Source organism: Citrus sinensis, chromosome 4, assembly GCF_022201045.2.
Source record: "Citrus sinensis cultivar Valencia sweet orange chromosome 4, DVS_A1.0, whole genome shotgun sequence".
NCBI lineage: Eukaryota > Viridiplantae > Streptophyta > Magnoliopsida > Sapindales > Rutaceae > Citrus > Citrus sinensis.
Window position 1 is genome coordinate 3638235 of NC_068559.1, and position 23256 is coordinate 3661490.

General features: G+C 36.6%; 6 protein-coding genes across 11 annotated transcripts; 4 read left to right on the forward strand and 2 right to left on the reverse strand.

Moving 5' to 3' along the window:
* The first annotated feature begins 549 nt into the window (after nt 1-549).
* LOC102624524 (uncharacterized) lies at nt 550-6494 on the forward strand. 4 transcript variants are annotated; one of them, XR_003066499.2, is made up of 4 exons: nt 550-733; nt 945-5235; nt 5766-5855; nt 6116-6494. XR_003066499.2 is itself a non-coding variant. In XM_006485874.4 (4 exons), the coding sequence occupies exons 2-3, from the start codon at nt 965-967 to the stop codon at nt 5192-5194; spliced, it is 4119 nt and encodes a 1372-aa protein (XP_006485937.1). In that variant the 5' UTR covers nt 550-733; nt 945-964; the 3' UTR covers nt 5195-5235; nt 5766-6063. The 4 variants fall into 4 exon arrangements, 2 of the variants coding, with proteins under 2 accessions (XP_006485937.1, XP_006485935.1); XR_001508884.3 differs by having other exon boundaries at nt 6169-6494; XM_006485874.4 differs by lacking the exon at nt 6116-6494 and having other exon boundaries at nt 945-2342; nt 2454-5235; nt 5766-6063.
* Nucleotides 6495-6729: 235 nt separating this feature from the next.
* Nucleotides 6730-9578, reverse strand: LOC102624240 (pentatricopeptide repeat-containing protein At2g16880). Its single transcript, XM_006485871.4, has one exon. The coding sequence runs from the start codon at nt 9424-9426 to the stop codon at nt 7099-7101; it is 2328 nt and encodes a 775-aa protein (XP_006485934.1). The 5' UTR covers nt 9427-9578; the 3' UTR covers nt 6730-7098.
* A 171-nt stretch (nt 9579-9749) lies between these two features.
* Nucleotides 9750-11577, forward strand: LOC102623959 (uncharacterized). Its single transcript, XM_006485870.3, has 3 exons — nt 9750-9970; nt 10336-10678; nt 11319-11577. Exons 1-3 carry the CDS (start codon nt 9813-9815, stop codon nt 11379-11381), a joined length of 564 nt encoding a protein of 187 aa, XP_006485933.1. The 5' UTR covers nt 9750-9812; the 3' UTR covers nt 11382-11577.
* Nucleotides 11578-11680: 103 nt separating this feature from the next.
* Nucleotides 11681-18278, reverse strand: LOC102623665 (protein GET4). The gene is made up of 12 exons (XM_006485869.4): nt 17940-18278; nt 17672-17751; nt 17495-17573; nt 16567-16648; nt 16130-16280; nt 15300-15390; nt 15074-15157; nt 14554-14600; nt 13391-13519; nt 12497-12581; nt 12188-12268; nt 11681-11960 (listed from the first exon to the last, which is right to left on the reverse strand). Exons 1-12 carry the CDS (start codon nt 17985-17987, stop codon nt 11952-11954), a joined length of 966 nt encoding a protein of 321 aa, XP_006485932.1. The 5' UTR covers nt 17988-18278; the 3' UTR covers nt 11681-11951.
* A 737-nt stretch (nt 18279-19015) lies between these two features.
* On the forward strand, nt 19016-21920 carry LOC102623192 (hypothetical protein). Of its 3 annotated transcripts, none has more exons than XM_052439622.1 (3): nt 19016-19359; nt 20766-21036; nt 21568-21920. In XM_052439622.1, the coding sequence occupies exons 2-3, from the start codon at nt 20818-20820 to the stop codon at nt 21679-21681; spliced, it is 333 nt and encodes a 110-aa protein (XP_052295582.1). In that variant the 5' UTR covers nt 19016-19359; nt 20766-20817; the 3' UTR covers nt 21682-21920. The 3 variants fall into 3 exon arrangements, with proteins under 3 accessions (XP_052295582.1, XP_006485930.1, XP_024957280.1); XM_006485867.4 differs by lacking the exon at nt 19016-19359 and adding an exon at nt 19924-20123; XM_025101512.2 differs by lacking the exon at nt 19016-19359 and adding an exon at nt 20138-20297.
* Nucleotides 21921-22251: 331 nt separating this feature from the next.
* On the forward strand, nt 22252-22883 carry LOC102622890 (salt stress-induced hydrophobic peptide ESI3). Its single transcript, XM_006485866.4, has 2 exons — nt 22252-22486; nt 22663-22883. Exons 1-2 carry the CDS (start codon nt 22406-22408, stop codon nt 22744-22746), a joined length of 165 nt encoding a protein of 54 aa, XP_006485929.1. The 5' UTR covers nt 22252-22405; the 3' UTR covers nt 22747-22883.
* Nucleotides 22884-23256: the final 373 nt, after the last annotated feature.

Here is a 23256-nt window from a genome sequence, read left to right on the forward strand (position 1 = left end):
ATCTACGTAAGTACGACATCTTTCAAAATTCTTCGGAAACGTACTAATGGATGAAATTATACACATTATTTAAAAAGAAACTAAATTATACTCTATTATTTATAAATAATATAACAAAATAAGTAAATAAATTCAAGAATTTCAAAAGAAACAAACATTTCTAGATGATAAACAACTGGAGGGAAGGTTTTAAATAATTAATCATTTATTAGTTATTAAGACGTGAAAACTCATTGTGACGGGGAAAGGTTGAAGATACAAGTGAGTGTCAGTCAATTAAGAAGAAGCTTATCGAGATACTCAAGCCTGCGCAGAAAATATCCCCAGGCAAAAAGTGTCGTCACCGATCACATCACTGATCGTACTACGCATAACGCCTCCATGCTACCACTTCCACAAACGGCCACGTGTATAATCAAGGCAAACAGAAATTTTCATTCCACGTGTTTGAATATCATTGTACTTCATACTTCAATTCTCACAGACATAAAACGTAAAACATTTTGGGAAAATAGAAATACAAGTGAAAATCGAATTAAAAAAAAGGGGGAGCTGACCAGTCACTTGAAAGTGCAAAAGGACAAGAAACCATTGTGCTCGGGTTTTGTTTAGTTCTTTTATTAGATCTCTTAAACGACAACCATTTTATGAACAAAACGCAAACGCCCCCTTTTTCTTCTCTCTCTCTAAAACCCAAACCCTCGGCTTTCACTACTCTGGAGATCTAACAAAGGTACGACTTTTAATCTTTTTCTCTGTGGGTTTTACTGCTTAAAGATTCAATCTTTACTTTCCATTTCCATTGCATGCTTCATATGGCTTGTAAATTTAATTTCTCTTTTAAGTTTTGGTACTAGCTTTATAAGCTTTTCTGGGAATTGTTTCGTTAAAGAGGCTCTTTTGTTTTTTTCCTTTTTTTTTCCTTTTTTTTCTTGATTTTGAAGTATACCCAGATATTATTTTCATGGATGAACAGAAAGACAAGGATGTTTCTGTTTCTAGGGGTGATTTGGGAGATTCTACTGTGACAGTTAGTGAACATGTAGATGGTAAAAGTGAAACCCCATTTGAGTCCACGGTACCTGAGTCTCAGGTTGGTAAGATTGAGGGGTCTAATGAGGCTGGTGGGGAGGAGGATGTAATGGTGGAGGTTTTGGGTTCGCATGTTGTTGTTGATGGGGTTTGCAGTAGCAGTAATGGTGCTAGAGTTGGAGGTGAGGAGCATTTGAATGATGAACAGATTCGTGGTCTTGGTGGCGGTGGGTCTGCTGAGGCTGGTGTCGAGAAAGATTTGAGAAGTGTAAGTTATGCCCGGGATGTAGTTAGTGATTTAGGAGCTAGGGAAAGTGGGGTTTCTGGTGTTGAAGTGTCATCAAGTCATAGATTGGAAGCCAGGTTTGAAGGGTCTTTGGCAGAGGAGGGAGCTGCCATGGAGAGTTTGGAGAGAAATAAGGAGGTGCTTGGAAGTGAGAGTGAAGGTTGTATAGTTGATGAAATGTGTGCACACGAAAATGGAGCTCAAGATGATGAGGTTCAAGACAGGGGAATGGGGACTAAGGTTGAAGGGTCTACAACAGATGTGGGTTCAACGGGTAGGGAAACTCAAGTTGTTCATGCAGAGGACATTGGGGTGGTATCCGCGGAGGAGGGTTTGGAGAGAGGATTGCCTAAGGAGGATGCAGAGAGAGGTAGTGAAATGGTTAGTGGTGTTGTTTGCGAAGCACAAGGCCATGGAGTTGAAAATGTGGTCGGATCTTCTACAGTGGAGTCTGGCACTCTGAATGAAGAAACTCAAGTTGTTAAGAAGAAAGCTGATAGGGAGAATGAAGATGTTGTGGCCAAAGATTTGGTTCAGGGTGCTGAGCAAGGTGGGGAAATATATGCTGCTGGGAAAGATGCAAAAGAACTTGTTAAGGGTCCTGAGAAAGGTAGGGAAATCGATGCTGCTGGAGGGGATGCACAGCAATATGTAGAGCCGCAGAATTTGCATACATCGAACAATAAAACACTGGATCCTTGTAGTCGAGTCGCTGTTGCAGGTTCCCCAGTAACCGTCGAATATCTAAGTGTTCCCATCCAGGTTGTTGAGAAAGCTGCAGTTACGGTCAATGACAAGGGTTTGAAGCCCAAGATTGATGCTGTTGGCATTGATTCTACGGAGGGGATTATTTCTAGTTCAGAAGAAAAGAAAATTCCAATTGCTATGACAGATGACAGAGGAAGAGGAAAAGACAGTATTATTAGTGTACACTCTAAATCCATGGATTATCAAAATCCTGTTGCTGTTACGAGGGAAGTTGCAGAGATGGATAAAGAGGAATTTATATGTTCTACCATGGAAGGTATGGAAACTGACTCTTTCGATGAAAATTTAAGTTTTTCATTGGAAGAACTGCAGGGAAATTTTGGAAGACTTGATGGGAGCACTGAAAATCACTGCAATGTTTATGCAGATTCACTATCCTTCTATCATCCAACCCAAGTGGTTGGAAGCGAAGATGCCATGATGGACAAAAATGTGCATCCTAGTGAAAATCACCAACAATCGAAGTTTCAAGGGTGTTTAGACCAGGGTACTGCTCATTATGTTACTCAGGTTAATTCAAATACTCAAGAACCAATGGAAATTCATGAACAAGTTTCTACGGCTGAATTGGATGAGATGTTATCTTGCTCTGGAGATGTTCAGAATTTTAAGGATGGGAGACTGGCCATGGATACTGCATTAGATACCCAAGTCACTACCAGAGGTGGTGAAATTCCTTTGATAAACAATCAGGAGGCTCTAAATTCCAATACGAAGGTCCAGATGCCTACTGAGAATGATCAACAATTGAAACTTCAAGAGAGATTCGACAATACAGGGGTGTGTCATCTTGCTCAGCCTCAGGTTGCTTCAAATTTAGGGAAAGTAAAACCAGATGTAGGGAAAGAAATGGAAATTCAAAAACAGGTTGCTGGTGGTAAATTTACCGCAGTGGATGAGAAGGTTTTTTCAAATCCGATTGTTGAAGTTCCCTGCCCTTCTGTTCAAGTCATAAATGAAGGTGAAGGTCTGCAGACTGCCGAAGGAGATATGAGTGCAGCGGGTAGCCTTTCTGGAGTTGATTCAACTGTTGAGGGTCAAATGCATGTTGAAGAACGGGTTACTGATGCTGAACAGGCTGCATTACATGGAGATCAGGAGATGGAAGTTGAGGGACAGGATAGTGATACTGAACAGACCGAAACCAATGAGGAAAAATTTGTTCACCGAGTAACTGCAAGGGGAGGAAGCTTGGTGAAACCCCATCGGGTTAGTTGTCTGTTGCCACTGGAAGATGAAGGAGAGTTTTTTGTGTCTGATTTAGTTTGGGGTAAAGTCAGGAGCCATCCGTGGTGGCCCGGACAGATTTATGATCCTTCAGATGCATCCGAGAAGGCAATGAAGTATCATAAGAAGGACTGTTTTCTGGTTGCTTATTTTGGGGATCGGACATTTGCTTGGGTTGATGCATCTCAGCTAAGGGCCTTTTATTCACATTTCTCTCAGGTAGAGAAGCAGAGCAATGCAGAAGTATTTCAGAATGCTGTCAATTGTGCTCTAGAAGAAGTCAGCAGACGCATAGAGCTGGGTCTTGCATGCCCCTGCATACCAAAGGATGCATATGATAAAATCAGATTACAGATTGTTGAGAATGCTGGAATCCGGCAGGAATCAAGTGAGAGGGAAGGTGTGGACAAATGTGCAAGTGCTCAGTCTTTTCAACCTGATAAATTAGTTGAGTTTATGAAGGCATTCGCGCTATCTCCATCTGGTGGGGCTGACCGACTGGAGCTTGTGATAGCTAAAGCTCAGCTGCTGTCCTTCTATCACTTTAAGGGATATTCTGAGCTACCTGAATTCCAATTTTGTGGAGGATTAGCGGAAGATGGTGTTGATACTTCACACTTTGCGGAGAAGATGCACACAACTCCAGTTAGTATGGATGATGAACATATATACTCTGAAACTCAAAGAAGCTCTCATCACAAACGTAAACACAATTTGAAGGATAGCATGTATCCTAGTAAAAAGGAAAAGAGTTTGTCTGAATTGATGACTGGTTCATTTGATTCCTTAGATGATGACGAATTTGACTCTGATGGAAAAGCTGGCGGTAAGTTGGTTTCACCATCTTCTATCAAGAAGCGCAAGGTAGTTGATTTTGCAGGAGATGACTCGTCACAAGATGGAAGGAAAACTATTTCCCTTGCAAAAGTGTCTATCTCGACGGCTAATATTCCTAAGCCATCCTTCAAAATTGGTGAATGTATTCGTCGAGTTGCAAGCCAAATGACTGGATCTTCATCTGTTCTGAAGAGTAATAGTGAGAGGCTGCAGAAACTTGATGCCGATGGTTCTGATGATTCTTTTGAAAATTTTGAGGATGCCGAAGGAAAGAGGATGATTCTTCCAACAGACTATTCATCATTAGATGACTTGCTATCACAACTTCATTCGGCTGCAAAAGATCCCATGAGAGGATACAGTTTTTTGAACATGATCATCAGTTTCTTCTCTGATTTCAGGAACTCAATAATTTCAGACCGACGTGCTATTGACAAAGTTGGCGGTAAAAGGAAAAAATCATCCCAAATTATGGGTTCTCCAGAAACTTTTGAATTTGAGGATATGAGTGACACTTATTGGACAGACAGGGTAATCCAAAATGGGGCTGAAGAGCAACCTTCAGCACCAGCAGCACCAGCAGGACCAGCAGCTACAAGTGGAAATACCCAAAGATATCAAGTTGTGCCTGTTGAACTGAAACCTGTACAAAAGAGTCGTAGGTCGTATTCTAGGAAGCAATATTCTGATGCAAACCATGATCTGACCCCACCGAAACCACCGGGCTATGTGGATGAGAATGCACCAGCGGAGCTCATAATTAACTTCTCTGAGATGGATACCATTCCTTCAGAGACAAACCTGAGTAAGATGTTTAGGTGCTTTGGACCTTTAAAGGAATCTGAGACGGAAGTTGACAGGGAAAGTAGCCGTGCCAGAGTGGTTTTCAAGAAATGTTCTGATGCAGAAGTTGCTCACAGTAGTGCCACAAAATTCAATATCTTTGGACCCAAGGTTGTAAATTACCAGCTTAGCTATACTATTTCAGAACAATTTAAAGCTTTACCCATTGGTGCATCCCTGGGCGAGGATTATGCAACTTGATGTCAATACTCGTAGAGGTGGATTTTAGATGGAAATATCAGGTAATTTTTAGCTATTGGGCCGAAAGTTTTATACTGTTCAATGTTGGAATTCTTGGCTATGATTTCTGTCAAATTTTGTTTGTAGAAGATGTTTTGACATTCCTTATCAAATATTTCTATTAAATTACTAGTATTTGTTATCTTAACATTTGAACCAAAAATTGTACAAGTAGGAGCAGATGTTATCTTAAAACATCCTGGGAATTTTGGTTTTTTAGTAGTTTTTGGGAACACCAGTCTCTCCATGTCATATCTTTATCGTTGAGATGGAAGCTTCATTCCCTCTTTAGACTCAGCCTGTCCTGAAGAGCTTCTTATTTGTGAACCTTTGGATGTTGTTATTATTGCGTATTGCATAATGTGATGGATTTTGCCCACATATGAGCCTGGCACCCTATTAAATTGAAGTTAATCAGATAGCTGTTTGTATGATGTAATGTGATGTAACCTTTGATTCATCCTTTATCACCTTCGATTCATAACAAAAATCTTATCATACTTATTTTTGTTAATTGATGGATATGTTTTAGGATAGGGCAGACATTGAGGATGTTGGCGGATACGGTGCTGATGAAAAAAAAGCTATGGCATATGCTTGATTAAAGAGGTCGCCAAAGGAGGTAACCAGGCTGTTAGTTTATCTGGTTATTTGCTTCACCTTCTGCTCAAAGTTTGCATTTTGTTTTAAGTTATGCACAGATGCATGATATTATCTCCTGCATGCTTCAGTGTAATGTATAGTAACTTATAGCAACTTTGACCTTTCTGTGCGATGCTGTCCACGAGCATTAAAAGATTCCACAATTGAATCATGTTTCTTGTCGATCATTTTATGCTTTATCCTTCTGTTATCTTATATGAGGGCTGTTAATAACTGAAGGCTGCGGTGTATGCTTTTGTTCCACTCTTTTGAGTTATTCCTGGCATTGGCAGTTTGTGGGTTGCCAACGCATGGGAGCTGTGTGCAAGATTTTTCCCAAGATGTGCATATCGGATGTCCAATCATCATTCATGCCGATTCATGCAAGAGTATACTAATGCTGTGATTACACGGGAAACACAATTAAAGGACTAATTAAAACTGATTTATTAATAATGCTAGCAGTATGTACAAGCTGCTTTAAGAGAAGTAGGAACCGATGAATCTGCTTAAAGTTAGTGGAAGTTAACAGAGAATTGTGTAATGATAAATCTATTCACGCTGAGATAAGTTATTAAATTAGATTGTGAAGAATCGGTAAATGAGCTTATTCTGTTCAGTTCAGTTCAGTTCAAGTAGATTTAGTTCCTATGTTTTCTTTTCCTCTTTGTATTAAGAGACTATTTTGAGAAGAACAAGAACTTGCAAATGAAAAAATATCGTCAGATCAGTGAAAGGGAATGAGGATACAAAGGCAAAATTATAGAACCAAACGCAAACGGGTTGAAGAAACTCTGCAGTTGTTATTTTTTCCAAGTGAAATTTAGTAAGGATTTAATAAACAGTAGCATGCATTCAACCAAAGAGAAGAATCTTGCTTCTTTTCTAATATGGGAAACCTTATTATCGACCATACAAAACGTATTTATTACACGTACGGTTCACAGTACAAAGTGTACTGCAGTGCGCGTATCCAATACATGTTATGCACAAAAATATACAAGGTGTGCCTCTGTTTACAGTCATGCATTTTGCTTTTCCCTCAATCAATTACAAAACTTGTCAATAGATTTGAACAAAACACGGCAGCAGAAGAGCGTATGCTCCGTCAGATTAGGGTCCGTATTACCCGATGAATAAGTCATTGTGAAGTTTCAGTTGATGCCGAAATGACGTCCTACCCTCTATTTGATGCGAAGAAACAAACAATGAAAGAGTAGCAACTAATCAACTGCTTTGGATATGCTTTTTCGTCTCTTGATAAGCCCATTCATAAGATTCATGTAGGTGGACTTATTTATAGCGATACCCTTCTGTCTTGTTTCTTCAAAAATCTGTAATGCATCCTTGTATCTCCCTTGACTGCAGTGTTCATTGATTTTCTCCGAGTAAGAAATGGAGCTTGGATCAATTTCCTCTGGAGTCTTAGAAGTATTTGGTTGCACCACCTGATGGTTTATTTTTCCAGTTTCAACCATTATTGAAGTGAATTTCTGTGCTTCCTCTAACCTACCAGACTCAACAAGTGCAGTATGGATGGCAGCATAAGTATATCGATCAGGCCCTAATTTCTTTTCTTCCATTTCAGAGAGAAGACCAAATGCATCCTCAAGTCTACGTTCCTTGCATAGGCTAGATATCAATGTATTGTAAGTAACTGAATCGACGGCCTTCCCTTTCAAAATCCATGACCTGAAGAACTTCAGAGCCTTTTCTAGTATACCCTCTCTACAAAGTCCAGAAAGAAGAATATTACAAGTAACAATGCCTGGCTTGAACGACTTCTCAACCATTTTGTTATGAAACTGCAATGCTTTCTCAACCTGACCCTCGCTGCAGAACCCATGAATAATCGTATTAAACGTAGTTTCATCCGGAATCATACCACTCTGAAGAAGCTCATTCAACATGTCAATGGCTTGCTCAGTCTTCCCTGACTGACTTAGCCCCCAAATCATAGCATTATAGGTAAAAGTGCTAGGCATGATTTGTCTCTCTTTCATCTCATCCCAAAGCTTCAATGCTCTGTTTGCCTTTTCATCTCTGAAGTACCCTGTTATCAAAGTGCCATAGCTCACCTCATCAAGATAATAACCCCTCTTACTGGCACTATTGAGCAACATGTATGCCTCATCAAGCTTCTTCTCACAACATAGAGTATGGAGAATGGTATTTAATGTAATAGTATTCATCTTCAAGCCTTTCCTCCCCATCACATCCATCATTCTGAATGCTTCTTCCATGTTTCCAGCTTTACAATTTGCATCTATCAATGTATTGTAAGTTACACAATCTGGTGAAAACCCATTTTCTTCCATATTCCTCACAATTTTACAGGCTTCGTCTATCTTCCCTTCTTTGCAATACCACTTAATCATTATATTATGAGTAACTGCATTTGGCTTGATTCCATGCTCATCCAACTCGTCAATCAACTTAAATGCCTCCATGCTACGACCAGATTCAAAAAACCTGTTAATCAACGTATTATATGTAACCACATCAGGCAACAACTTCAAACTTTCCATCTCCTTCCTCAGCCTAAATGCTTCTTCCAACATGCCTGCATTGCACCACCCATTGATCAACATATTATATGTCCAAACATCTGGCAATGATTTATTCTGTATCATCAAATCCACAACTCTCATCGCCTCCTTTAACCATCCCAATTTACAATACCCAGAAACCAAAATATTATATGTAGTTCTATTCGGAACCAACCCTCGTTTCTTCATATCTGACAGCAAATCCTTAACCTCATTCAACTTCCCTTTCTTAAACAAAGCATCTAAAATCGTATTATAAGTCACGTTATCAGGCAAACAACCAAAACCCTCCATTTTATCCACCCATTTAAGCGCATCTGTAATCTTGTTCTCTAAGCAACACCCGTATATCAACACATTAATAGTATTAGTAGTTGGTTTCACTTCAAGTTTATAAATCATATCCTCGAAAACTTGATTCGCAAGCAAAATAGAATGTGAAGACGGGTGTCTTACCAAAGAATTTATAAGCGTATGGCAAGTCAGCGAGTTAGGCTTCATCCTCAACCTTTTCATCTTGCTAAAAAGCTGCGCCGCCAAATGGGGTTTTCCGCATTGAACATAAGCAGTAATGCAGGTATCCCAAAGAGGTTTTAACGACTTGTAACCATTTTTCCTGGGGTTCCACATCTGGGGATTGAGCAAATACCTATGAAGCGCATGCTGGCGGTCGTTGTTGATGAATGCAACGAGTAAAGATTTTGCATCGGTGTATTTGCAACGGTCTAAAAGTGAAGGGAGAAGGGAAAGGAGAGGGAGAGGGGATTGAGTAAGAGGAGGGGGCAAATGGTCCTGGGCCCACTTGAAGAAACAGATGAGTGTGTTGGGAAGATTGGCTAGGGTTTTGGAAGAGAGAAGAGAGATGAGCACTGGTTGTGTTAAGTGTTGAGTGTATTGAGTGAGAGATTCAAGTGGGGTTTTGTCTTTGGTCAGGATTTTTGTTAGGGTTTCTACTAATTCTGGGTTAGGGTTTGTTTTTGTTGTTGATGGTGCTTGGTTCATTGTAATGGAAAATGGTTTCTTTTGTGAGTCTGTAAAAATGGTTTTTTAGGGGTTTAGGGTTTGAAGATTGAAGAAGAGAGGAAGAGATGACGAGGAAGAAACGCACAACCAAAACGACGTCGTGTCTTGATGGTAAGTTAAAATAACATGCATATCCCTAACTTTTAATAAAAATACAATTAATTACATATTATACTGTTTCTGACGTTGGATTCCGATAAAATAAAATTCCAAAATTTGACTATTTGTTTCGAAGCTTTCAACCATGCCCTTATTTGTAATTTCCTACAATTGCTATAAATCATATGTAACCTGTAAGCTATTATGATTCTGCTTTGCTGCCTCTCTGCGGTGTCCATTGATTGAAAATAATCTGAAGCTGAGAAATGGAGAAACAAGAAGAGGTGGTGACAGTGAAGCTGAGGGCAATAGAAGCAACAGCAGAGAGCTTTAAAGAATATGGGCAAGTGATAGAGGCTTCTGCCGACGGTGAAGAGTTTGGTCCTCAAGATGCTCAGTTAGATCTTAGCCGTGGGATACCAAGGTAACACAATTATTCTTGGCTTATGATTATCTCATCATACTTATCTAAGATTTTTAAAAGATGTCTTGCATACTTTCATTTTCTGGGTTCTTTTTCTTTTTTTTCATATATTTACCGCAATTTGGATTATGTTAGTTTTTGTTTGTTACCTTTATAGGAGATAAAGCCTCACTAAGTTTCAGTAGGCTCTATTCTTCTTCTTTTCCTAAGCGTTGATGGAATTGAAGCTCTCTATATCAAATTTATGCAACAAATACTGAATTGAAAATTAAAGAGGAAACTGATGTGCACGAGTGGTTTTTATTTCATTCAGTAAAAGTTTGTTTGGGGATTTGATGATGGCTTTCATCATGATTATATGACAGGTTTTACATTATGCACTTGGAAAACCGACCACTCAAGTTTTCCACAATTACACATCATGCAAGCGTAACTCAATGCCTAGGATCAATCGGCGGTCATGTTTGGTATCTTGGAGTTGCAAAGCCATCCATCCTTGATTCAACAGAAACTGAAGGAGACATGGGCACAAACATCGTGCGGTCACATTGTGGTCATTTCTATGTTCCTCCTGCCATTGAGGATGTGCGTGTTTTCAAAATAGCAGGTCCTAAGTTCCTTAAACTTAATCGTGGAACATGGCATGCTGGGCCTTTGTTTAAGGCTGACGACATGGACTTCTACAATCTAGAACTGAGCAACACCAATGTGATCTCTTCGCTCTTTCTTTCTTTGTCCTGCATATATGAATTTACATATGGTTTTTGGTGGCAATGAATGACCCCTAGGAAATTTAGCACTGAGCAACTTCATTAGAGGATGGTTTAAGAATACGTGCTGTGTTGATTCATCATGATACACGACATGTTGGATAATTTAATACAATATTCAGCCAAAGGCATTTGATGTAAAATCATAATTTATGTTTTAGAGAAGCCAATTTTCCATGTCTGACCACTGGAATTTCGTCTTGCACCATGAGCATGTGCACTGTTCCATTACTCTTGAAAATTTAGCTTTGAGGAGTTTGTTATACGATGACAACTTGCTATGAACGAGTGTGAAATTGGGTAAAACTGTGCATTGCTTAGTTTTCTTTATCTTCTGCATTGCTTGGTTTATCAAACATGTCTGATTGTCCATCATTACCTACAGTTTCACCTTAGAGATGCATTTGCATTGTTGTTGCCAATGTAATTACTTCTTTGTACTGATAGCTAATCATATTATGATGCCCGATAATTCTGGACAGCTTGATTGGTTAATAAGATGTTGGTTGGTCTTTTTTATTTCCTTTTTTTTTTTTTGTTTTGCCCATATAATATGACATGTTGATCTTTTCGCCTAGGTGGTGGATCACACAACACACAGCTTCAAGAAGAATGGGGTGGTCTATACTATTGATGACTGACGAGCAGATGTATATGCGCACCTTATTTAGTTCTGAATTTCACATTTGAATCCATTTCGTGTATTATGAATAAAAATGGTAGATACAAGATTGAAACAAAACACAAGTCTTTCATCTTTACAAGATGAGTTAGCTTTTGTGGGGAACGAAAAAAATGAAAAACACATTTGATTAATTAATTTCTTTTTTTCTGGGATCTGATATTTGTTTGAAGATGACTTCAAGATTGAAACCAAACCCTAGATCTTTCAAAGCTCAGCACAATTCAAATCACCAAAGCGTGTAGTCGCCCAGCCAAATAGTACAGAATTAAAGATCGAATAAAAAGTCAAAAGTGATAAAAGGTTAATTCCGTAATAGGAAACAGATATTGTAAACCCAAAATCTAATCTTACTGAATTACAGGAGGAAGTTCAGGTCACTGAAAAAAATGATATTACAAACGAAGAGAAGAAAAGTGAAAAAAGTACACAAGTATTGAACAAATCAATTTCTCCACTTAAAGACAGAACAAGAGCGTTGCCACCCAGTGTAGATAGCAAGACGTTGAAACTGTTGTCCAGGCGCTGCTCACATCATCTGCAAAAAAGAGTCAAAATTTGAAATGAGAATCTGCTACTGAAAAGCATTTTTATTGATATTTCGAAAGGAACATTTCATTCAATTTTCTGCTGTAGAACCAATCACACCCAGGAATCAATTTTCTAGGCATTGATTTTAATATCTAGGCATTCATTTAGTCCAACAATATGATTAAACACGTCGAGTGGATATAGAAATATAGCAGTAAAAATAAAAGTAATTACCTTGAAGATATCCCCAAAAATTCCTTGCATGGGATTTCTACGCTTAACTCCAAAAAACTTCTCCGCTATGTCATCTAGCATCTGAACAATTCTTTGTGTCAGAATCCATATATACTTATAAGTCACTGTTTGAGTTAAAGAGATCAAGAGACCCATAATAGCTTAATTTCAGTCAGAACTATTTGCAACCAACATTACAATATTGATAGAAAACTTTGATCTATGTACCAAGAAAAACAAGGGATATAAGAATATATATGAAAGCAAGAAAACGGGACCCATGGGTTTTGACTAGAAATAAAAATGTACCTCATTAAATGCCGGTTCCCTTTCTATACTTGCCTTGTAATTGGCTCTCAACATATTAAAGAGTGGTAAAGCATCTCTTTCCAACCTGCAATGGACAGAGAGAGGAGAAAAAAAAAATTATGTAAGTTCATATTTTTTGATGAACCCTATGAAATATGTCAACAATACCGTAGTTGAGCTTTTCAAATGATATTGTTTGGATGGCAAAATAATAATTAAGTTTCAACTTAATGCCAATTCAAATCCATGAATATCAATGGTAATAAATATAAAGAAGATTTGCAGCACCATAAACATATATGTCAACTTTCAGCTGGAGGCAGAATCAGGAAATAGATCTGACGAACAGAAGATGAAGTTGCACCAGTCATCTCTAAGTAACTGATGCAGACCCTAACTTTTGTTCTCAGTTGTTCCTTTAGATAGTTAAAGAAGTACATGGAAAGAGTAGCTCAATCTCAACTTCTTTAGAAATTTGACTACAGATTAGTTATTATCCGAGAAAAAGTAATTGCTAACTCCATGCCCACTTCATGCATTTTCCTCAATTTCTTTAAATCTGACAGCAATGGTAGAAGATGTGAAGGAAGTGCAACCAAAGTGCACCACCATTCGAGATTCAGACACCTTCCAAGACAAGAAAAAGAAACAAATTAAAAGTGGGTTCCTTCTTTTGTGTGGATAGATGGGTGAGCAGGAGGGAAACGGGTGAGGAGTCTATGCATTAACCAACTCCTTAACAAACTTTGGGTGCCAAGCCAACCTTCTTAAAATGAGGCAGCATTATTATCGGCTCACTCCGTAAAAAGAAATCCCATATGTATGGGTATGCATTCTTTCTTTAAAATGGAACATAACGATAAAATGATGATGATAATAATGAATACAACTTACGTTTGCAAAACATAAAAAACAAATTGTATTAGATCTGATGGTTGGAGCTGAAGCTGCTTATTTTCCACTTGCTTCTTTACTTCGTCCATGATATAATTAGCATCTTTCATATTACCCAAAGATAAATACCTATCATCCAAGAAAAATTCACTGTAAATTCAGAACATCACAAAAGATATAAATTTCCAAGCAAAAATAATTATTGAGTAGCTGAATGACTATCATACAAAACATTAACAAGTATACAATACATATGAACATTATGGATGCATTTGTCATATAAGGGAGGGCCAACCATACTGTCATTTCACTTTAAATTGTTGGAGATACAAGGTTCTAAATGAGACCCCCCTTGTAGTTTTGGCTGGATACAAGTATTGCCAGAAAGTGTCCAACAAAACAGTATTCAATAGTTGGCTCCTGTGTTCTTGAACATCTGAATTTTTATTGGAAATATAAGAAGTCATTGAATACTGTTGGGTTAGAATCTTTCAGGGCACTGATATGGAGTACTACAACGGCATCTCACATTGAAAATTGAAGAAGGCATTGCAAGTATATGTTCAAAATCAATGAAAAATGCATTCGGAACTGCAGTAAGTATAATGTCAAAATTAAGTGTCCAGGAGGAAGGTAAATGGAATAGATAAGATTAAAAAAAGAAAAAAGAAAAGAGCAAAAAGACATCTTGAGCAAATGCAGAAAAAATGTTGAATAAAAACTGCCATAAACTGTAAAAACTCACTCCTTTTCCAAAATGAACATCTATCAAGATAAAAGATGTCTCAACTCTAAATTCCTTGAAAGTCAATCATGATGTTTATATGGCCATTATATCAAGGCCAAGAACTGAAATAGGGAAATCTCAAGTCCTTACAACACCAAAGGGAAATCTCAAGTCCTTACAACACCAATTAGCATCTCAAAAAATGATTAAGGAAGTTGAATAACAATATTGGATTTTCCATTTCTTTTTCCCCATTCTTTTTCACATCAGGAAGTGTTGATAACAGATTGAACCCTCAAGACTAGTAAGCTGGATCTGAACTTATGGTATAACCTAGATTTGCAGAAATTATGATCCTGATTAAGCATTCAACTATGATAGTAATTTGAACAGAAACAAAGCAAAAATGCAGTTTCTAGTTCTCTAATGAGCTTACATTAGAATTGCTCGTGCAACTGCCAGATCATCTTCACCAGGATAACACTGCATCAATTGACCAGACTATCAGATGAACCTGTGAGACAACTATGCAAGAAGGACTAACTAACACAATAATTGAATTCTGCTCTTTTTTTTTAGTGCTACAGTAATTAAAGGTTTAAGTACTTTTGGCATCTTATCTTGAATAACTCAGCATTCGTGTTAACAAATCCAAAAATCTCAAGAACTAATTTTTATTTCAAATTAGGAAGCAAGAAATTGCAGATATCAATTTTCTCCAGTAGCAATAATAATAAAATAAAACAACTAATCTTTGAAGGGATGTGTATATAGCATCATAAAAATAGAATGTAGACTGTAAATTATATGATATTGATAATACACAAACACAGTACAATATAGATATTGCACTAACTTAAGGTTTGGACTTGTGCAACTTGTTGCATCTTTGTCAATGAATTAAAAAACAAAATGAGTTTGTGTTTGTAGGTGTCCACATCATTAAAATGCCTAACCTTGCCCATAAAATTGACTATAGTAGATGCAAACTTCTCTGGGTTGTTTCCTCTGACAAAATGAAATGATACTCTTGCCATGTCCTGGAAAAGAGCTGTATGTTAATGTTGAACATGCCAAAGATATATAAATCCGATGGAAGCACATCATAAAATGGATCACCAAAATCCACATTGTATTAGATATATTGCTCTTTGAGGTCCAAGTTTTAGCTGTCAAACTTACCAGTTCAGGGGATTCTGAATATAAATATTCAGCTAGCATAACATGAAGCTCCGGGGACCCAGTTTTAGGAGCTCCAAACTCTATAGACCACCTGAAAAACAAAAGAACTATAAGTTGGGAGCAGTTAACACTCTAACAATACACAGAAAGCAAACATTTCCATATATACAAAGAGCATGGACACATCCCCAACACTTCAACTTCATTCTCGTCCTTGCTCTCTCTTTAAAAAGCTTTACTGTCAACTTATATCCCCTCTCTCCTCTTCCATTGTCCTCTCCTTCAACTTTTATCTCTATTCATTGTCTTATCACTAGGGGCATAACCTAAAAGTGCGTGCAAAGCAAATGACCTACAAGCTAAATAATCTGTCATCAGTGGATATAATGTCAAAATGTTGCTGTGAAAAATCTTACCCTGTGCTAAAATTTTAAGGTTGTGAATGATATTAAATTATTTATATTCACAACTGAACATCAAATGCCTGCCTGCAAATGCTTTGTCATTCTGCTTTCAAACTACAACACTAAGATTCACCTTTTAACTATAGATTTAATTACAAAAATGACAAGGGAAAAAGGAAAAAATCAGAATTGAAACAAGAATTGCCTCATCATAATGTTGGAAGCATGGTATAAAAGGGACTAACTTCTGGGCACATGGCAGGGATAATTCCAACTATATTATTCTTATAAAATTTTGCTATTGATGTGGCTACTAAATTATTAGTGACAATAAGAAGAAAAACCAAGTTATATCCATGCTTAAGAAATCACAACATCCACTAAAAGCAAAAAGTCCAATAATACAATAAGGCAATGATTTCTCACTTAATAGCAGCCTTTAAGAATGATGAGCAGCCCTCTACGCGCAATTTTGCTGCACCAAGGGCTTCAGTAAGTTCGTGAAGATCGTCATCATCCTCCAAGTTATGCGGCACTGGAATCTGGGGAAATAACTCATAGATCTTTCTGACACGATCTAACATAAATATTTTGTTACAATTGTGAAGACAACACAGAATCATGTATATTATCCAAACAAACAACGATGACTACAAGCATATGTAACTCAACAATGATATTGTGTAAGATCACGTAAATTCATAAAATCATTGATATATGCATAAGATTAAAAAAAGTTTTGGTTATCATGGCCAGAGTTACTAATAAACATTAATTATCACATCACAATGTCACAGTTTGACCAAATTCTGAACTGATAGTAAGCTTAACTTTTGAAAGTTACGTCACAAGTATGAACTGACCAAGGTTTTCATTAGCATAAGCAACTTTCCCCTTAACAAGTGCCTCCACGAAAGACACAGCTAGCTCTGCCCCACACGTAAGCTGAAAAATTTTCAAAACCACAACATCAATGAAATCAATTCAGATTAAACAGTGATAACATTGAGAATTTTCATATTATATTCATGCAACACAAAGTTTCAGTATTTTTCTGGTAAAATATTACATTAATGAACAAAGCTCAAATTTATAAAGGTAAAGCATTGGCTCTCTATGACAACACAAACATTTTTACTGATATCTATAACAATATAATCAGGGGTGTTGAAAGGACCAAACACGGCCTGCCATTAAATTGTACAAAATTGGGCTTTATGGCAGGATCGTATTAAATTAAATTAATACCCGAGATCAAATCAAATAACTTGCATCACCATTTCTAATTAAGCAAAGCCCTTTACAACTCTGACAATGAAAATGGGCCTATGTGTGTGTTACATAGACATGTATATTTAAAGAAGACCACAAAATTATCTAACTGGAAAAAAAAATGCACAACATAATAAGATTCATTTAACTCAATAAACTATATAAATCTGCTAAAAAAGAGCCAAATAGACCTTTCAATCACCCATAACAGACATTTTAACCCAACTAACATACCAGATTAACCACACCCTCCTCACAATCTAATTACTATCTGAATCCCACATCAATAGTCACATCTAATCTGCACCTTTCAGGAACAAACCGAACCAAATACCAGCTAGAAGAGACTGATCATTATTACCAATAACTAGCCTTTATCCAAGTTGTTTGTTTTTAAGACAAACTCCATGCCCCAAGCTTCGATAATAATGCAACACTACTAAATTCTATTAATTATCTTCCCCAAACATTGAATTTACACTTATCAAAGATTTTGCAAATGACAAAAAAGAGAGAAACCTGGTTGTTTTTCAACTGGAGGCATGCTCCAGCATGTAAAAGATCCAATGCTTCAGAATATCTCTGTGCAGCTACATATCTGTATCCATACAAACAAAAGAAAAAAATTGAATTTTTGTTTTTGGAAAATATGTGGCCATTACATGAATAAATCAAGAACAACAACAGGGCCAATACCGTGCACTAATAGACTTGTACATTTGTTGAGCTCCATAAAAGTTTCCTTCATTCACAATTTTCTCTAGTTTATCAATATTCTGCCATTAATACAGGTCACAAAAATGCAATAAGAAATCTTTATTATTATTATTATTATCAATTGAAATCCCAACAAACATCAGTTAAACAAGAATTTTTTTAAATTTTCAATTCGTGAATGTAAATTTATTTTTAATTAAATTGTTAAAGAACTGGGGGAAAAAAATTAGATTTTTTCTTTTCGTACCTCTTGTGCCGGCGGTAAAGCGGTGCGTTTTGGCCTTTGGCGCGACATATTGAAAGCAGAAAGAGAAAGAGAGAGAGAGCGAGAGAGAGAGAGAGAGGAGGAGATCTATTTTCCAAAGGAGAAGAAAAATAAAAAGCAAAAGCCATGACGAGATTGTTCCGGCCGTTTTTCAAATTACAGTTTGATCCCTACTTGTAGTTTTTTCTTTGACAAGGCCCCCCTTAGACATTACTCATTACTCATAACAAATCTAATTTCCTTTTCTTTTCAAATATAAGTCTAATATAAATGCAAAATTAAATCCTAGCATAAAAGCTAATAAAATCTGGTAAAACAAAGCCGAACACATAAATTTATGTGAAAGTAAAGATTTTTGAGTTATTTTTTTATTTTTCTTTCAATGTAGATATATATTTATCATATAATTAATAGCTTTAAGTTTTAAAATTATTAAGTAACTATATAAAAAAAGGTTGATAATCTAGTTGGTTTAGTCATTTCAACATAAAGTAACATATTAATAGACGACATATGTTTATTAGACCACTAATGATATGTGTAGTTATAATTATATTAAAGTAAAATTTTAAACAATGTCTGATTTTAGAGAAATGAATTTGACATTTTCTTAACTGTAATAATAATTTTTATTAATCCCTCTTTTTTTTTTAACCAGTTCCTCCACCAGAACAAACTCTAGTTAGATTCAAGCATGGTACACTTTTATTTATTAGGAGAATCCAAATACTCTCTTAAAAACAAAAAAAATTGTGCAAAGTTCATCCTAAATTTTATTTTATCCTTAATTTTATCCGTTAGTAGACAGAAGCTGTTGTGAATAGGGATGGCATAATGATCCGGATCCGGCCCGCATCCGCAAGGATCCGTCAAAATCCGGATTGGTATGTTAAAAAATGCGGATCCGGAGTTAAAAATTTAAGATCCGCACTGATCCGAATCCGGATCCGGATGTGCATGCATCCGGAAAGCCGGATATCCGGATTCGGCTTATTCTTAATTAAATTATTAATTTAATAAAGTTCAATTGAAAAATATATAAACTAAAATTGGAGAAAAAAACCACAAATCTAATCCTATCAACCCTAAAAGCTAAAACTGGAATCACATACACTCACGACTTCATCACTACTGCTGCAGTCGAAATTGGAAACAAGCAAAATCCATAACCGTCGAACGCCATCTGCCTCAGGGTCGCTGTTATCGAACGCCGGCTGCGTCGCCAAGCTGGGCACCCGTTGCTATCGTCGAACGTGGCTGCGTCTTCGAGCTGGGCACGCGTTTCTGTCGTCGAACACCGGCTGCCCAGCCTTGCCTCGCTGATCGCACTTTGCTGTCACCAAACGCGGGCACGTCTTTGCATCTCTGGCTTGCTAAGCTCACCGCACCCGGCTGCATTTTTGTAATCTTTCTTGACTTTGCAAATTATTTCAATTTCTGTAATTAGTATTTTGTTTTTTTTTTCTTGGGAACCATACAAAATCCGAGCAAGAGCCACCACTTGTCAAATCCAATGCAACACATCTCCCAATTGATCCTTGTCCCAAGACGCATTTGGATCTAACATTGGCGAATTTGAACAAAGATAAGTGGCTGCCGTTTGCATGCTGTTGCTTTTCCCTCTTTCATTCTCCAAATCTCAACAATGACTTGCAAAATTTTGACTGATTAATTGGTGAATTTGTTAACAAATAGATAGAATGAATTTATGGTTTTGGTTTAATTACTTTGACTAAATGCATTAATTTTCAATATAATGTAAAATTATAAATGCGTAATCTCATTTTTAATTGTTAAATTTTAATTTTTGCGGATCCGAATATCCAAAATATCCGCCCACAATCCGTGCCAATATTACCCGCATCCGGATTCACAAAAAATTACGGATACGAATACAGATCCGGATATAAAAATGTCAATCCGGATCCGGATACACCTATATCGGGATCCGAATCCGGATTTTGCCATCCATAGTTGTGAATAAGTTGTAGGACAAAAAAGATGACTTATTAGTAAAAAGGTAAATTAGTTCATACACTTCGATAATAAAATATAAGACGCCGAGGGACTAAATAATAATTTTCCATTTCATCACTTCGAAACCTTGGAATTGATCCTCTGTTCTGTTTGTGTCTTGCTTGTTTGGATTTGCTCACACTCCCACAGGTGCGCTTCTTCTCTCAATTTTTAGATTTTTCTTCCAATAACTCAAATGGGTTCCTTAAATTAAACTTATGGCAGTTGAAAATTTTCATTTTCATCCTCTAATTAACATTTACTTGGCTTCTCTTCAAATATTTTTCTTCATTGTGAAAGAAGAACTTCGAAAAAGAAATCTGGGTATTCATTTAATTCCATGTTTTATTAGTTTAAAGCAAATATGTTTCTTGTTGACGTGAGCATTATGGTTATTTAGCTGTAGTCGTGGAATCGAATTCTATCACTGAAAGTTCATTAAGTAACACTTATCATTGGACTTCAAGTGTTTGATGGAATGCCTGATAGAATAAAGAATGACCACTAATTATGGTGTATTAGTTCCAATTAAAGAAAGAGTTGGCAAACTTCAGTATCAGTCTTCAAATTTTGTAGTTTGAACTGAAAGAAGGAGCTTTTGACTATGATAGCCCTAATTCATTGTTTTTATCTCAATAAACTTCTCACTCAGGTCTTCATTCCCTCTTAGAAAATACATTTCATTTAAACTCTTTAGAAACGTTTGTTGTATGTATCAACTAGCTCAAATGTGCAATTTTATGATCTTTTTGTTCATTTCGCAAAGCTTGATGGATCGTGTTTGTGTGTCAGGGCCATAGGGAAAATATACAAGTATAGTGATATATAGAGAAGAATTTTGGAAATGAGTTCTGAAATTATGCAAGCTGCTAAGGTGTATCGCCAACTCCTAAAAGCTGTCAAGAACCATATTGGCAAAGAAGATTACAAGATGCATTTCATGGAATATGTAATGCAAGAGTTTCGGAAGAACAGCAAACTATCCGATCCTTCTTCTATACGACAGAAGATCAAGCTAGCCCATGATTATACTTTTCTTCTTAACAGTGTGCATCATCACAAGGCATGACTCTCTCTTATCCATCGATTTTATTATATAATTTGTTTTCTTCTTTGCATGATAAAGGCTTTCCATATTTTCAACTTAAATTTGATTTGTACGATCTCTCATACCATACATAAACAGATTCTTTTCACCAAGAGTTGCATTTAATATTGATCAACTCATACTACTCAACATTGACTAGTTGAATACCTACTTACAAAATTCTGTTTCGCCATGCTAGAGGAATATTGTATGGTTTATAGCTCAATCGCATTACAATAGCAAGTATTGCTGATGGGTAAAATAATAATGGTTAAGGAATTATAATGGTATATGCCTGTGAAATTTATTTTTCTTAAAAGTCTTGTATGAATGAAAACTAACCCACTAACAATCTTGGTTTGAGCAGAATTTGAATGCTACCTAGTGGATTTTGCTTGTCTAGTTTGTCTTGTTGTCTACAAGGGTAGTTAAATGGGGGTAATGGAAGATCTTATACTGCAATGAACTATTCCATCGTGTGTTATACTGATACTGTGACGAATGCAGGACTTATTGTTCTCGTACAATATTGCTGTAGATAGATCCGATGAAATGAAAAGAATACTGGGGAAATCTGCTGCAAGTGTTGGCCTTCAACTTCCTGAAGTTTATCAGCCTTGATGATCATTGATCATTAGGCCTTCGCCCATCGAGCGTCTTAACCTGGTTTTTGGACAATTTTGTTTGCAGTTTACTATCATTATTTGTTTCCATGTATGTATACTGGGCACCGTTGGAACCAGTTCTTCTTGTTGTTTGATAACTTGGACTAAACGTGTTTGTTGGTGTACGCTTGAGGTAGCCGACGAAAGAAAAATTTGTTTCTTTACTAATAAAATACATACAGTTTATTAGTATTATTTTTGTAGCTGCATCATTAATTTGTTCGGAAAAAATCAAATTTTAATTACTAAAATCAGAAAATAGTAATAATTTTGGTAACAACAATATCAACAACGATTCCAGAATCCACACGGGGCCCCCACTCTAGTAAATCTTATGGTGAGCCTATGGGCGGCGAGTATGGACAATTGTTTTGGATCAAATCCTTAATCACCCATACAAGTCAAAACAAAAACACGGCAGAATAGGTACAACCTGACACGTGTCCGAAACTAACCCACGTGGCTACCTAGAACTCTGACACTATGACACATACGCACGAACATTGAACGATTCTAATGATGTCCAAGTCTTGAAATCTCGTTATCTGCACAAGTTTCCGTTTAAAAGTGAAAAACTAAAACTAAATAAATGCACGTCCATCACTGCTTAATTTAGAAGCACTTCTAATTTTTCATCAGTTATCATCATCGGCTGCTGCTGCTTCTTCTTCTTCTTGTGAATGGGTTCCGAGACTTTCCTGGAAGTGATTCTGGCCATTCTGCTTCCTCCTGTTGGTGTCTTCCTACGTTATGGCTGTGGGGTAATTTTTTTTTTTTAATTTAATACTTTTGCTATAATACTAAACTCATTATTTATTGATATATGCATAACTTCTAACACAAAGAATAGAAATTGTAATGAAATATGTCATAAGTGTTGCAATGGTGTGTTTATTTTAATTTGATTGCTTTAGTTGTGAATGATATTGAATTGCAGGTGGAGTTCTGGATATGTTTGTTGCTGACAGTATTGGGCTACATACCGGGGATTATATATGCGATTTATGTGTTAGTTGGATGATAAATTAAAAATTATGATGTTGTAACGGAGTTAATTTGATGTCTTTTTTTTTTTTTTTTGTCCAAATTTGTTGGTGAACTAATAGATGTAATGTTGACAATTGGGTTTGTTAATGATGATCATTGTCTGTTAATTTATTGTTTAATTTTTTCATAACGTTTTGGCTTCTAATTTATTTCTTGGGCAATGAGGCACGTATATCTTTCACCAGAATTGTCAAGAATTTGGATTCCATAATACATCACAAATCTGTTATAACATATTGGAATGCACAAACAGTTACGCAAATGTGATATAAAATGACATAGAAGTGATTTGTGAGTTATTAAGTAAAATGATCTTTGTGGGGAAATTTTCATTTCCTTTCAAGTAGGTTCATTCAACTAGGTTTGAGGGATGTATCGAAAAATAAAAAAAAGTAGTTTGAGGGAAATAGGTTCCTCGACCGGGTTGGAAAAAGACTGACCATTGTGCTGCGGATCGGTTCTGACAATTCTTCAATTATAAAAT